Source organism: Cupressus sempervirens, chromosome 9 (assembly GCF_028749045.1).
Source record: "Cupressus sempervirens isolate cs-2001-9-10 chromosome 9, ASM2874904v1, whole genome shotgun sequence".
Classification (NCBI taxonomy): domain Eukaryota; kingdom Viridiplantae; phylum Streptophyta; class Pinopsida; order Cupressales; family Cupressaceae; genus Cupressus; species Cupressus sempervirens.
In genome coordinates, this window is record NC_143126.1 from 255,505,982 (window position 1) to 255,521,070 (window position 15,089).

Genomic DNA, 15,089 nt, shown 5'->3' on the forward strand with positions numbered 1-15,089 from the left:
AAAGATACCCAGATGGTTTTTCGGGGCTGCGAACAAAACTTAGAAAGCGTTTTCCTTGTTGATGTACAGAAGATGCTGCTGTAGTGTAAATTAGACGCCTTTAACAGTAAAAAATGGCTCCAAAAATCAAAAAACGACTCCAGGAACCAAAATATGACATAAATGCTGGATCACCTTCTTAAGTCCATCAATGGCATGCTGGAACCTGCAATACTGATTGAAAACTCCAAATATGCAAGTTGGTTGTTAGATTTGAGATTGAAACCCCAGAGAAAAATCGTTTTTGTCAAAACTTTTCTGATTCTCAAGATCATCCAAAGATGCAAGAGAAGAGCATACTTCGTTTTTCAAAAAACTACAATAAAGTTTATTAGCCCCCTCCGAATCTCTCAAATAAGGAAACTAAAATCTACTCTTGCACATAGAAAAGCTCTGATATCATGTTAGAATCTGATAAGATTAATAACCCAAAAAACTAGTGCAAAGAATAAATATCTAAACTATGAATGCAAATGATACAAATCAAAATAGCATCATAGAGTTAGTCTCCAAGAGAGTAATGCAAATGTTGGAAGCAAAATAGCATTAAGAGGATGCAAAAATAAGAGATGCAAATACAAGCTACGTAGTATGCTTATATAGGCTAGGAAGAGGGAGGAGGTAACAACACCAACCAATGAGGAGCAACCATCTATCGGACTAAAGATAGCAAAGTATCTTCCCAAGATAGCTATGGATGCTCACATGTAGGAAGGTGACACCTCACAACCATTCACCTAATAAGACATGCTTTATTAACCTAAGCAAGATTATTAAAAGTGTAGGAAAAACCTAGCAAAATAGGAAAAATAAAAAACTACACTAACATTCCTGTTAATGTCACATCATCAAATGCTCCCCTTGCAATTTTTATTCTACTAAATTGACCATCTTCTGTTGATGGACTGATGATAAAATACTGGATAAATGGAATAACATGCAGATTCTCCCACTTGAGTTTAGGCCATGCATGTATGATGACATGTTGATGTGAGCTAAGTTTTGTGAGTTCCTATACTCTTTAGACAGGAATGCTGGTGATGTCCATTGTTTGAGCTTTAATAGTTTTGGCAAGTAAGATGTGCCTATAAAACCAATAATCTTTTGTTTTGTTTTTATGACTCATATACAATCAATAATATTCTTTAGAATATATTAAGAATAATGTGCAAGAGCGTGATTTTTGTTAAAGCATCCTTATGATATAGAGTGCATTTTAAAATGGGTCTATTGTAGTCCTTTGCAATGTAAACTAAACCTGTATCTTTGTCTTCATCTATTGATTGAGTTATCCACTTTTAAAAGGGTCTTTTCTTTGTTTTCCATTTTTCTTAACCACTCAAAAGAAAATCAAAATTAGTAGTTCCTGACTTGATCATGTTTATTTAGTTTTCCAATTTTGGTGTAAATAGTATTTGTATCTTACTGTACAGTATAAGGCTAGTTATCAGAATTAGCTTTTATACTGCCATATTACATGGCATATATTATCTGCAATATGAAAATACAAACTTTCCTTTTCAGAAATAGTAGTTACAGAACATGTTTACTGGTCGAGTTCTTTTGAGAAAGATAATAACATAATGATTTTGGCTTATTTGTGTGACAGAAAATTAGTTTCGTCTGGTAATATCTTTTCCTCGAATGAGAAAGAGGCTGCTTCACTTGTTGGACCAGGGTCACCAGTGGAGATGATTAAACGAATTACAGAACTAGGAGCTGAGGTTCTGCATCTGTGAAACTCTGAATTTATGTTGATATGCACTATCAATGCTTGTAAGACATTGCAATAATTTTGGAGTTCAAATGCAATGCTAATACATTTATGTTGCAGGTGGTGACTCTTAGAAGAGGGCCATTTGGAAGCATTGTTCATAGGCAAGATGTTAATAATAATGTTCACTGAAGATTTTATTTTCTTATTTTCATGTCACATACTTTCATTTCATTGTCAAAAGTAGAAATTGCCATTCATCTGGAAATGGTTATGTTTGACTTTATCTTGTGCTATCTCACTAGATCTGATACCCAGGAGACATGGGAAATTCCAGCCTTTCATGCAATTTGTTCTTCACAAAACCCTTCATTGCAACGAGAGAATATTATTGGAAGAGTTGTAGATCCAATAGGTTGTGGCAATACCTTCTGTGGTGCATTTGCTATGGGCTGGTGGAAAACTCATGACCTATTGACTGCAGGCTTGTGGGGGAGTGTTGCAGCAAGCTTTAGTAAGTAACTATCATGTAAATATCATTCCAAGAATATAGCTCTATGGGTCTAGGTTATAGAGTAGATAAGTTTTGTGGGTGTCCAGTCCATTGGCACTATAATTTACAAAGGTATTTGCTTGCCCAGTCAACTACCGAGGAGATATTGGAAAACTCAGGCTATAGACCATTTCCAACAGTAGTGTATAAACGGTACTCGGTTTTTTGTGCTTGTATGGTTGAGACTTTCTATGTCTCTTTTTTTGACTGAAATAAGTAAGTGCACCTAAATTCATAATTAATTTTTTTCTTAAGCTTGGATAAGTTGAGGAAAATAACTTTCAAACAATGATTTAATTATTTTCCAAGTTTCTTCAATAACATTTTAGAAAGGGACAATTTATATATTGTTTTTAAAGAGGTTCATTGTTATGTCATTAGACAAATGGGCCAAGGAGATATTTCTTAGGTTTGCTCTATACTTTTATTAAAGCTTTCTTAGGTTATAAAGAGAGTTTGATTAAGTGAGTGGGTAGTTTGAGGTGTCATCTTACAAGGGATTTCCTTTATTTTTTTTTTGGGAAGACGTTTTGCTATCTTTTGACTTCTTGGTGGTCACTCTTAATTCACCTGTTTTGCAGCCTTTACCCTCTCCTTGGTCTATGCAAAAATGTGACTTCCAAATCCATTTGCAAGTGTTGGAATGGTGAAATTGGACCTTATCGATGCATTTACAAGTTTAAAATGTATTTATATGATGGCTGGAGGTGCAAATCGCAATCTCATAGAGACATTGCATATTTGGGTTAAGTTTAAAATATTTGTAATGGTGCAAATCACACTCTCAATGGGCCATTGCATATAAATAAAACATGTAATGCATTCTATGACTTGAGTGTTTTTTACCTTAAAAAGCTTTAAAAGTGGGTTCTTGTGACCTCATTGCATGTATTTTATGCAAAATTGCACTCTATTAGGAGCGTTGCATATTTGCACAAAGGCTGGAAAAGTGATTTTTGTGCAAATCGTGGTCTTGAAGGCCCATTGCATATTTGAAATATGCTTTTCAATTTGTATTCCACAAATTGCATTCCTAGTGCAAATCGGACTCTCAAAATGCTATTAAATGTAATGCCTTTTGCATGTAGAGGGAAGTTTTCAGGTAAATGGACTCTTAGAAGTCCATTAGATATTTAAAATATGCATTTTCAAGCCAAAATCAGACTCCACATATGCACTTGCATGTGAACATGTAAAACAACATGTTATTGAGTTTGCACAACTTAAGTGACCAATTAAGCACATGTCTAATTGATTTTTGAGTTAATCACTTAAAGGGGTCAAAAATAATATTTACACTATAGTTTATATATCATGTGCAAATTGTATTCAAAAACTAATATTTAACCTAGATGTTTTAAAATAAAACATAAAGTGCACTATAGTAACTTAAGTGATGACGTAACTTAAAAACATAGCATAAAGTCAATTTATGTTTTATTTTTCAAAAAATGAATCTCAACTATGAATAATAACATTCATATATTAAATATGTGATTATGCCTAGGGAGCCCACTTTGTGGGCACTTAAAAGGTCATTTATTTTGACTACCAAGTCTGATTAAGCCCTAAGATAAACCAAATCGAAGGGAAAACCGAGTGCAAGATATTGGACAAAACCAAAAGATTAAAAGCAATGAAACAAACATTTGAAAATGCAAATAAAGACATACAAGGCTTCAAAAATCAAGCATAGGCTTAATAAATGAAAAATGAAAAGCACTTGACAAAAACCTTCAGTAAAAAGATTCATTATGCAAATTGGGGCTGATTGGTTGATCAATATTGGCCAATTAAATATTGGAATGTTTGAGAGAAATGTGAAACAAAATTGAAAAAGTTTCGTACTGTTACCTACATTTTGTGGTGACAAAATGCAGGACAACAATTAGCTCTATCTGGGGAATGTTACTCATTTGTTTTTGGAAACAAAGAGTGACATAGAATCTAGTTCTCTAAGTGTCATCATCCACTCCATTGGGCTATAGAGTCAGGCGACTAACAAAAACAAAACTAAAAACAAAGATCCTATAACTCAAAAAATGATAAAACTATGTACAAGGGATACTTATTTGATAATCAATGGAAGTAATGTTTTAGATGTTGTCCATTGCAAGGCAGTGGCATTGGTGTTCCATCACGATATGCAAGCCATAAACTTTTTTCACCTACAATCTTGTGAATTGTGAAAGGTCCTCGCCAAAGAGTGTCAAACTTTCCATACATTCCTTTTAGTTCTCACCTCTTGTCCCATAGTAGAACAAGACCGCCAATTTGGAATTCTCTATATTTGGCCTTTTTGTCAAAAAGAACTTTGACTTGTTGCTAGTGAGTAATGAGTTTATCCACCACTTCTTTTCTTTGCTTCTCCATTGCTGAAGAAACATAATTCTCTTATTCGAGGAGTTTGAATAAGTTTCATCTTCAATGACTCGTATCAACTTAAGAGCCGAAAGCTCTAAAGTTATTGGAATCTTGACATTGATCCCGTATAGCAACTAAAAAGATGACATTCCAATTGCTCGTTTTGGAGTAATCTCGCCAGCCCACAAAGCATCAAACAACACCATGTGTCAGGTTCTTTGGTTTTCTTCCACAAGCTTCTTCATGATGGTCACTATATTCTTATTGCTTGATTCAGCTTGACCATTACCTTGTGGGTAACAATTGGACGCATGTGCTAGAGTTATCTCGTGATTAAAACAAAACCTAGTTACTTTCTTGGAAGAGAAAGCAACTGCATTTTTCGCAACAACTTTGTTCGGAACATCAAATTGTGAAATGTTTTGCTCCAGGAAGTCATATTATATCTAACATAGAGCCCTTCATAGGAATTGCCTCTACCCACTTGGTAAAGTAGTCTGTTGTTGCTAGGATGTGAGTATGACCCTTGCTTGAGGGTGGACTGGTGATACCAATGTAATCAATTCCCTATTGCTGAAATGGTTTCTCGATGACTACTGGCTTCAATGGCAGAGCAACAAGCTTTTGTTTCCCTACGAATTGTTGACACAATTTGCATTTTCTTACCCATTGATAAGCATCTTGAAAAAGTGTGGGCCAATAATATTATGCTCTTAGAATTTTATGTGCAGTGATAGGTGCTGAAAATGTCCTCCACATGCTTGATTATGGAAAGAATCCAGAATCAACACTTGTTGGCTTTTGTCCACGCATTTGAAGAAAGTTCCATCCATCACATGCTTGTAAAGACCATTTTCCTATAGGATGAAGCTAGAATCTTTGAGCTCGAGGGTCCTCCATTCTTTATATGACAAATGCGAGGCACATTCTCCATTACTTAGATAATAGGCCATGTTAGAGTACCAGTCATTTGTAGTGCTGACGAATAGAAAAGTAGGAAGAGATGAGGAATTCTCATCTTCTACTTGTAAAAGTACATTTTCAGCCATAAGATGACAGAGTCCTTTGCCATGAACTAGCTTGGTTGGTCGTATCTCCATATCATATTCCTAGATCTTGGCAATCCAGTTTCCTCTCTTCCTACCAAACTCTTGTTGCATCAAGATGGTCTTGACAGTAGTATCCGAGACTAGAGCAATGATATGTGAGTTCAAAATGTAGAACTTGAAATGCTTAACTGCTTCAACAATAGCGTACGCAGGCTTTTCCATCTGACTGTATTTCAATTCATGAACCTTCAAAGGGAAACCCATGAATGAAATGGGTGATTCAATACCTTCATCATTCTTCTGCATTAGGATGACAAACATAGTATGCTCGGAAGCATAACTATACATGATGAAGCTCTTTGTGTAATCAGGGCACACTATGTTACATCCCAATTTTCGGTCCAATTTCAAATGTTCTTTATAATTTCGTTAAAATTTCAAAGTTCATTGATGATGATGAAACACAAGGGGAAGAGAATGTTACATCCCAATTTTTGACTCAATTAAAATGTTCGTATAGTCATTGAGGTTTTACGTGAAGTCAGTTGACAGTTAAAATTAGTTGTGATCATGTGAAATGGTAAGATGGTTAATTGTTATAATTTCATATGAAGACGACATGTTAGTTAATTGTTATGATGCTATTATATTGTTATCTTGAAATGTTAGAAAGTTGGTTATTCATCATGGGAAGTGGAATGGCAGTTAGCCATTATGATGGTTTATGAACAATAATTTGTTATGGTAAATTGTTATAATATTGAGGAATATGATATAATCATGGAGAATTCCCTTGTAGGAGCATGTCAAAGGGGGGAAAGCATTGCCAAAAAAAAATTGGGCATGGGGGCACCACCATCATTGAGCAAATAGGTACGAGCCTTGAACCACCATGGCTAAGGTAAATGACTAGGCAAGCAAAAGTGTACGTTGGATGACCATGAGCTAACTTATTAAATTACATATCATTAAGTAGTAAAAGAGATCACTAAGCATGAATTGAAATTTGAGCAAGTTTGTACCTTTGTAATTGTGTTGTTGGTTAGAGCCCCCTAGTGTATAAGTATGTCTTATCATATCAACATTATGATACCTAAATGTTTGTACATGTACATATGTAAACCAAATTTATATATATAAGGATGTATACGCATACTTGATATTTGGTGTATATATAAGAAATATATGGTTGGGGTTTACGCATGTACACTTATATGCATACATATATATATAGCTATCTATAGATACCATGATACTATATACTAAGACAATATTATTATTTCTCTCATCTTGGCTATGGCCTAATATTATTTCATGTGAGGCCACCTTTCATATTCCTATATTATTTTCCATCGGGTCTTATAAGTTTAGATGACCATTTTAAATATTTGTGGCAATGATTTCTTGTTTGCATTGTAGCTCTCACCGCCACTCTCTGTCTTGTAACTAAGATAATGTACAGATGATTTATTTTTATTATTCTCCCTGTTGCCTAGGAAACATTCCTCTTCCTCTCACAATTGTCTGATTTTATATTTGTTTGCATGGCATAACCTCTGCAGCATGGATTACCTTCTATTTTTGCATCGTTATTCCTCATAACTATAGCCCGAGTTCGTACATTTGCTAGACACAAATTCTTCCTCCATTCTGAGTTCATACAAACCCTCGTGTAGAGTCATTGGAAAGTTGTGCTTGTCATGTATCTTGGATTGACAGAATACGGCAACAAGTTGTAAGAACCAACTCCAGGCGGAGCACATTCCAAGTCATCTTTTGCATTTCATGTTTGAATCTTGATGTGAACTCTAAAATATGTGCATCTAAATTTGAAGCTATTTCATGGCTCGTGCGGTGTAGGTAGCCACCCGATGGGTGAGAATGTAAGTGGATAAGACCTTTTCTTTAAGCTCTAATATCAGATCAGAATGCGAATTCCTTGACAAACTTTGATTCATATTCGATTGATATCCATGGAAGGGTACATCCATCAATTTGAATAACGAATTACAACTAATTGTTGGTGATTTCCATTTCGAATTAATCTCATAATAATATATGATTTTGCTTAGTCAAATTTGTGATATACACCTTATATAGGGACATCTACTCATTAGTCCATGTGATAAGGGCAACAAGCATAAGAAGATGCAAGTAAAGTATACTTCATGAATTTGTGATGAGTCCAAAAAGGACATAAGAATTTGACTGTGACTATAAATCAGAAAGAACACTTAAGCATACACCCTGAAAATTCATCCAAGAGGGCCATCTTGGCTGAGATGAAGGGTGAGCTGAAAATCATTGAACCGCAGAGTTATTCCTACATGAAAATAAGTGAACCATTCATAATAGTAATTGTAAGATCAAACGAAAAGAGATATTAATTAACAAGATTTGGCTCATGGTAGTCCAATACTTAGATCTTGATGCCTAGTTGAGCAATGAGATTGATACCCTAGTACCAGGATGCTCAGTGGCTGATCAAGTTGTTCCATGTTTATTTTTGGGTAGGAAGGGTCTTTCTCGTTAGAGATAGTGTGGGGATAAGTTTAAGGTCTGTGGTTGGGAGGTTAAGCCTCTGACAATGTTTCCCCTCTCCACAAGATGCCAAGACATGCACTAGACAAAGATAAGTTATGCATTCAAACATTTGTTGGTAATAGGTATTTAACTTTTATGATGTTTTTACAAGTAGAAGATATGATGGATTGATATAAATCATTGATTCACTTATTTCCTTTAATGAAAGCAACTCTTCTCATCAATATAATTGGTAACCAATTAGATAGGTTGATCTTCCAACTAAACATGAAATATATCTATATGCAAGAGATAGGTTTATTTGATAGATTGTTATTTCTGTCTTTCATTTACGTGAATATGAGCGTATGTTCTAATTGTTTGATTATTGCCATAGTTAGCAATAGAAAGAAAAGGAATGATACAGTGGTATTTGATGCCCTAAATGCTATAGTGGTATTTAATGGTAATTGACAGTGGTATAACTATTTGTGCCCTAAGTGGTATATGTGGATTAACCTGAGTTTTGTAGATGTTTCCCTAGGTAGATTCCGGTTTTAGAATTTAGGGTATTAAAAAAATCATTCTATATTTACATTTATTGATGATGCTATCAATTGTCAGTTATGAAATTTCTGTTTAACCTATTATAACCATTAATCTCATTCACATGAACATAACTGTATAACTATCTTCCTATGAATATGAAGTAATAATTGTATTTATTTGATATGCTAGTTGTTAGTTAAGACCTAAAAAAAATGGGTGTTACATATGGTATCAGAGCTCTAGGTTCGACACTTAACCTTGGGGCCAACACTGTTTTAGAGGAACTGAAAATGTAATGTTGAATGGGATAGAATGAAAAATTATTTTGTGAAATTGAATATTATACAATGTAAGCTGGGAAATCACACCAGAGATTATCCAAAATAGTTGAGAAGGGGCTGAGGTGATAAATTGGTCCATACGAAATGGACAAATGGATAAATTGCAAAATCATAAAGATGAATCCAAACTAAAGAAAATAACATGATTGGCAAGTCGAGTGGTGGTGATCGGGCTATTCATCTACCCATCTAAATTCTTGGCCAAGGTAGATTAAAAGGCATGCTTGCCTAAATGGATCACTAAGAGGTTGGTGGTGCCAACTGATAGGGAGAAAGTTGGTGGAGGTATATCTTCAACCTTGTTGTTGTTGAGTGGACACTCTAACACCAGGATGCTTAGATAGCAGGACCAGAATGGTACATGTGCCTTATCCCAAGAGGGAGGGCCATTCTTAGTAGAGAATGAGAAGATTACACTAGGTCCAAATGTCGAGGCTTGCACAATACAAACCAGTTACTATAACCTTGATGTGGTGTTTGTTGTCGGTAAAATGTATAGTGTAGCCGACGAGTAGAGTAGTATCCGAACGAGCGCGTGATGCTTGAGTCACCCCTTCAGAAAGGTATATGTACACATCTGAGATGGACTTTGGAAGCATCGTTGTAATCGGAGATCATGGTAGTCATTGTAATTTGCAAGTGCATACATGAATAAAGTACCTGTTCGGAATTGAATTGTGTTATACTTGTGTTGAACTTCTTACCCTATGCGGTAAACATTTGGCGCCGTTGCCAGATGTACCTGGAATGAAGGAATGATATGAAGATTGATGCCGAATTTGCCAAACAAAGATCGGAATAAGGTGAAAGATAAGAATGAACTAAGTACAACAAAAGAAATTTTAATCTTAACACAGCAAGCAGAACGTAGATAGAGACTTCAGCAGATTGCTGAGGGGCACCAAAGGGGTGAAGAGGCATAGACGGAGGGAGTGCACTCACCTAGTAGGCTGAGGAGTGCCGAGGAATTGCTGGAAGAAACTCGACAACGCTTGAATTTGGTGGAGGAAACAAAGGAAGAATTCCTTAACCTGTATACACCGAGGGGAGAGTGTCCGAACGGAAGGGAAGCAACTCACACGGCTCGGAGCACCGAGGGCGCACGAGCGTGGAGGGATCTCTTCGTTCTTGACACATCGGACGAACGGATACAGGTAGAGAATAGAACATCACTTGAAGACCTATCACCAGACAACGCGGTTGTTGGGAACAAAATTGTTGTCCAGAACAGCGCGGGAGCACAGAACAGCGCGGGAATCCAGAACAGTGCGGGAGCACAAAACAACACGGGAGCTCAGGATAGCGTAGGTATACAAGTACCTCAGAATCAAAGACAAGTAACGATGGCTGGCCCTAAAGAAAAGTTATCCAAGTTTCACGGTGATGGTTTAGCAGACCCTATCAGACATTGTAAAACGTGTGAAACCATATGGATGGCAAATGGTGTGACAGATGAGGATGATTGGGTAAGACAATTTCTAGTGACCCTACGGGGTGTGGCGATAGACTGGTTTTCTGACACTAGTCCTTTGAAACTTAATACATGGGAGAATGTTAAAAAAGAATTTATCGCAGAATTCAGACTACTCCGAGATGATAATGAAATAGTGGCAAAAATCTACAGCACCAAACAAGGAAAGAATGAGATAGTTCGAACCTATGCCAAGCGACTGAAGGAATTGATCGGAAAGATGGAGAGTCAACCAGCGGATGGAATGAAAAAACAGTGGTTCATGGAGGGGCTACGGTCGGCTCTTAAAAAGAAAATGAAAATTGTACCACCGGCATCATACACCGATGCGTATACTCGCGCTATGGATTTGGAAAGTGAACACAAGACGAGTAAGAAGAAAAAGCATAAGTCCTCTGATTCAGATGATTCATCCTCGGAGAGTAGTAGTAGTGATGAGGAATCAAACAACAAGGTGAAAGCGCTACAGAAAGACATGCTACGGATGATGAAAGCATTCAGTAAAAGGAGAACTGTGGTGTACAGATTGCAAGGAGGATGGACATATGAAGGGTTCATGCCCGAAGAAGCAGTTTTGTGACATCTACCAAGTGGCGGGGCATTCCCTGAAAGAGTGCTCGTTTAACTTGAAAGCAAAGGGACACTAGTAGGTGTTACTCACGCAGGAAGCGTCGAACAATAGCAATAACGAGGGCAATGATGCAACTTCAGGTGGTTATCGAAATAATAATAGACGCGGATGGGGTGGAAACAATAACAATAACAATCGAGGCCGGAGTAGAATACAATATGATGCGAGTGGACGGCCGATGATACAGTGTTGGGCATGTAATCTTTGGGATCACTTCGCGAGGGACTGTACTACGAAAGAGACGCCGCAGCTACTGTGCAGATGGTGTGGTCTGGGGGACCATGAAGATTCAAAATGTCCAAAGCAAGGCGTAAATTTATTAAGTATTGAAACATGTAATGAAAACGTGTTGGCGATCACGCGGGAACAAGCGAGGAAGGCAAAATATCCGAATGCGGAAGAAGAGAAGGAGAGGCTACAAAAAGCCCGAATAGAGATAGAGAAGCAGATGAGAGCGGAGAAGTCACAAGTAAAAGATACTGCGGAAACTTCAAAAAGAAACTTGGCGGAACAAGACATGGTGAAACAGATAATGCAAATGGAAGTACCAATTAAATTAAATGATCTTATTACCATGCCACAGCTGCGTACGACCATTATAAATATGACACCATTCCCGAGAGCAATGGAAGAAGCACAGGATGGCCAGGAGGAAACAAAGAATAGCAAGGAAACAACCTCGGCGGCAGCAACAGATCCGATGTTACTAGCACTGACAACAGGCAGACACCCAGCAGTAGTGGAGATGGGCATTCTGGGTACGGTGTTAACAGATACAATAGTAGATGGAGGATCGAGATGGAATGTGATGTCGGAAGATATCTGGAAAAAACTTGGACAACCAACACTATGGCCACCCACCTTTCAGTTACTAACAGCAGATCAACATGGGATAAAACCCTTGGGCACTCTAATGGCGCAGCCGGTAACAATTGGGACACAACCATTTTTACTGGATTTTGTAGTTATTCCATTAAAGAGAAGAGGGTATGACGCCATGCTAGGACGGGGGTGGTTGGTGCAGGCTAAGGTAAAGCATGATTGGAAAAGGAACACCCTGTCAATGGAGAAGGGAGGTAGGAGATTTATAATCAATTTGCATACACAGATGGTAGGAGAAGAAGCTGCGTCGTCGGACTCAGAAGGCAATGGCGAGAGTGACGACGAAGGGAAAAGAAGGATGGAACCAGATGATGAAGGGGTATTGAGACTAGAAGGAGGCTCAACTGATGACGACTTAGACTCCGTGAATGGACTGTTGCATTGGCAAATGGAAGACCATGAGGTCTTTCCGAGCTGCAATATTTTGAGTGTCAAGGAGGGAAAAGAAGGCCATGAATTTCCAAAGGAGTACAGTGAACTCAAGGAGGGGGAAGCGCAGGTGGATGAAACACTTGCCCATACATCCAGTAAAGATAAACCGATGAAGTATGAAGAGCTGATGGTGAAAACAATGAACTTGGGTGATGAAGAAAATCCGAAGAACATTCTTGTAGGAAATGATTGGAACCTAGTATTGAAGGCAACAGCTTGGATGTATAAAGACTTAAAAGGAGTACCACCAGAGTATGTGTCCACCTGATACCATTAATCGAAGGTGCGGTACCTGTACAGAAGCGGCCGTATCGAAGGAATCAGAACTATGTAGCATGGGCCATGAAAATTGCACAAAACAGGTGGAAGGTATGGTGTCAGAAGCGTTTAAAATTAAACAATCTTCAACCCGACCAGTTAGTACTGAAGTATAACAGACAGAATGGAATTAGACTTCGGAAGTTCAAAGTCAAATGGGTCGGACCATACAAGATACGGGAAGTTGGATATAACGGGATAGCTAAGTTATGGACACTCAATAGGAAGGAAGTAGCAGCCAATGCAGTAAATGGTTCGAAATTAAAAGTCTACCATGAAAGAAATAACGCACCTCCGTGGACGAACAATTGAGAAAAGAACAACTGTAAATATTGTATATATGTAAATACTGTACATATGTAAGATAATAGTTAAACATAAATTTTGAGTGCCACTGTGAAGTAATAAAGTAAAGAAAAATGTGTAACAAATGTTGTACGGGCCTTGAGGGATATATTGTCCAGGAGTTAAAAACACTGTATGACATCTTGGGAATGGAAATCAAGAAGACTGTATTGACATTGAGACATACGGGCTTAAGGAGCAGATCAGGCAAAGAACATAACAAGAACAGGCTAAGATCTGTATAGCCAGAGGAAGTAGGACATCAGATATTATAGACCGTACGATCAACACAAGAAAACCGTACGATCAAGGACGTCAGGTATTATAGACCCTATGGCCAACAAGGAACAGAGGTACGGCTGAACAAGTTGCCGTACAGACAATGGATAGACAAGAGTACGGCTGGGAGAGCTCATTAAATAAGAGTTTTGATGACCGTACAGCCTCGTTGAACGACCGTACGGCCTCAAACGGAGTTATGTTGGAAATAATAATAAAGCAAGCTTAAAATTTGACATGACCGTATGGTCACTAGATGACTGTACGGCATTGAGTTTTGTTAAACTGTACTGGAACATACCGTACCGTACGGAAGATAGACAGTACGACCCCAAGTGGAAAAGACCATACCGTACAGTGGAATAGTGAAGGGTGCAAAGGAAGACTGTACGGGCATAAGGCAAGTCAAAATACAGAGAATCATCGATGTCCGTACAGCCCAAAACATAAGGGATAGCGTAAGAAGACCATGCGGTCTGTCCGTACGGATTGAGGGCAAAGTGGAAAAGACCGTACGATCTCAAGACACAAAAACGCCATTGTACTGAGTGGTGACCAGAATAAAGCCGCAAGGAAAAGAATAGCCAGAGACGAAGGGTATTAGGAAAGGAAGAGGAATTGCTATAGCCGATTCACAAAGTAAGTCTGCAGGAAAGAGGAAGTGGAAGAGCTATCAAAAAAAAAAAAAAGACAACAAATTCAAGTTGTTCGGAATGAGTAGCAGATGATGCCAAAGGGAAGGGGAAGCATTAGTGGTTGCCAGAAAGAGTCTGGAATCGACAGAAAATGACAAGAATGGTGTGTTCCGTGCATTTCTGTATGAGTTGCGAAGTGCTAATTTGGTCTTGGCGGCGAGGGGCGCTGCCCCTCGACCCCGCTAGGGGCGTTGCCCCCTAGACCCCCAATCGTTGCGGATATCAGTCATGTGAAGTGTGACTAGTTGACGAGACCTAGAGCTGTTGCTGTAGGCATGAGTGTTTGTGTGTTAGAGGAGGCACTCGGAGTAGGTGTTGGGCATGAGGTTGTCTTGGTGGATGCATAGAGAGCTCGAGAGGAGCTGATCATCCAGTTGAAGGCAGTATGGCGACACTTGGCTCAGTGTAACCAGGAGTTAGAAACAGAGAAAACAGCACAGGTGGCTATCAAGGTCAGCTAAGGAGATAGTATTGTGTTAGCAGAGGCTACAGATACAACGTGGGTTGGAGACCAGTTTGGTGCAGGCATAGGATGAATGTGAAAGTGATGCGACAGAAATAGATCTATCTTGTTGTAGTTAGTCAATTAATATATTTTGTTGTTAATTTGTCTCAGATATTTTGTAATTGTTGTCCGAAGACGACCTTTCTTTTGGAGGGGGGATGATGTGGTCGGTAAAATGTATAGTGTAGCCGACGGGTAGAGTAGTATCCGAACGGGCGCGTGACGCTTGAGTCACCCCTTCGGAAAGGTATATGTACACGTCCGAGATGGACTTTGGAAGCATCGTTGTAATCGGAGATCATGGTAGTCATTGTAATCTGCAAGTGCATACATGAATAAAGTACCTGTTCGGAATTGAATCGTGTTATACTTGTGTTGAACTTCTTACCCTATGCGGTA

At 38.2% G+C, this 15,089-nt stretch overlaps 1 protein-coding gene across 10 annotated transcripts in view; it reads left to right on the top strand.

Annotated features, from left to right (window-relative positions):
- LOC149538416 (uncharacterized protein C16C9.01c-like) overlaps positions 1 to 15,089 on the top strand; it is a 199,259-nt gene that overhangs the window by 170,796 nt on the left and 13,374 nt on the right. For all 10 annotated transcript variants that reach the window (XM_089799734.1, XM_089799730.1, XM_089799728.1 and 7 more), the window contains 3 exons: positions 1,649 to 1,763; positions 1,874 to 1,917; positions 2,059 to 2,267. In XM_089799734.1, the coding sequence (XP_089655860.1) occupies positions 1,649 to 1,763; positions 1,874 to 1,917; positions 2,059 to 2,267 (368 nt within the window). The remainder of the gene's footprint in view (positions 1 to 1,648; positions 1,764 to 1,873; positions 1,918 to 2,058; positions 2,268 to 15,089) is intronic.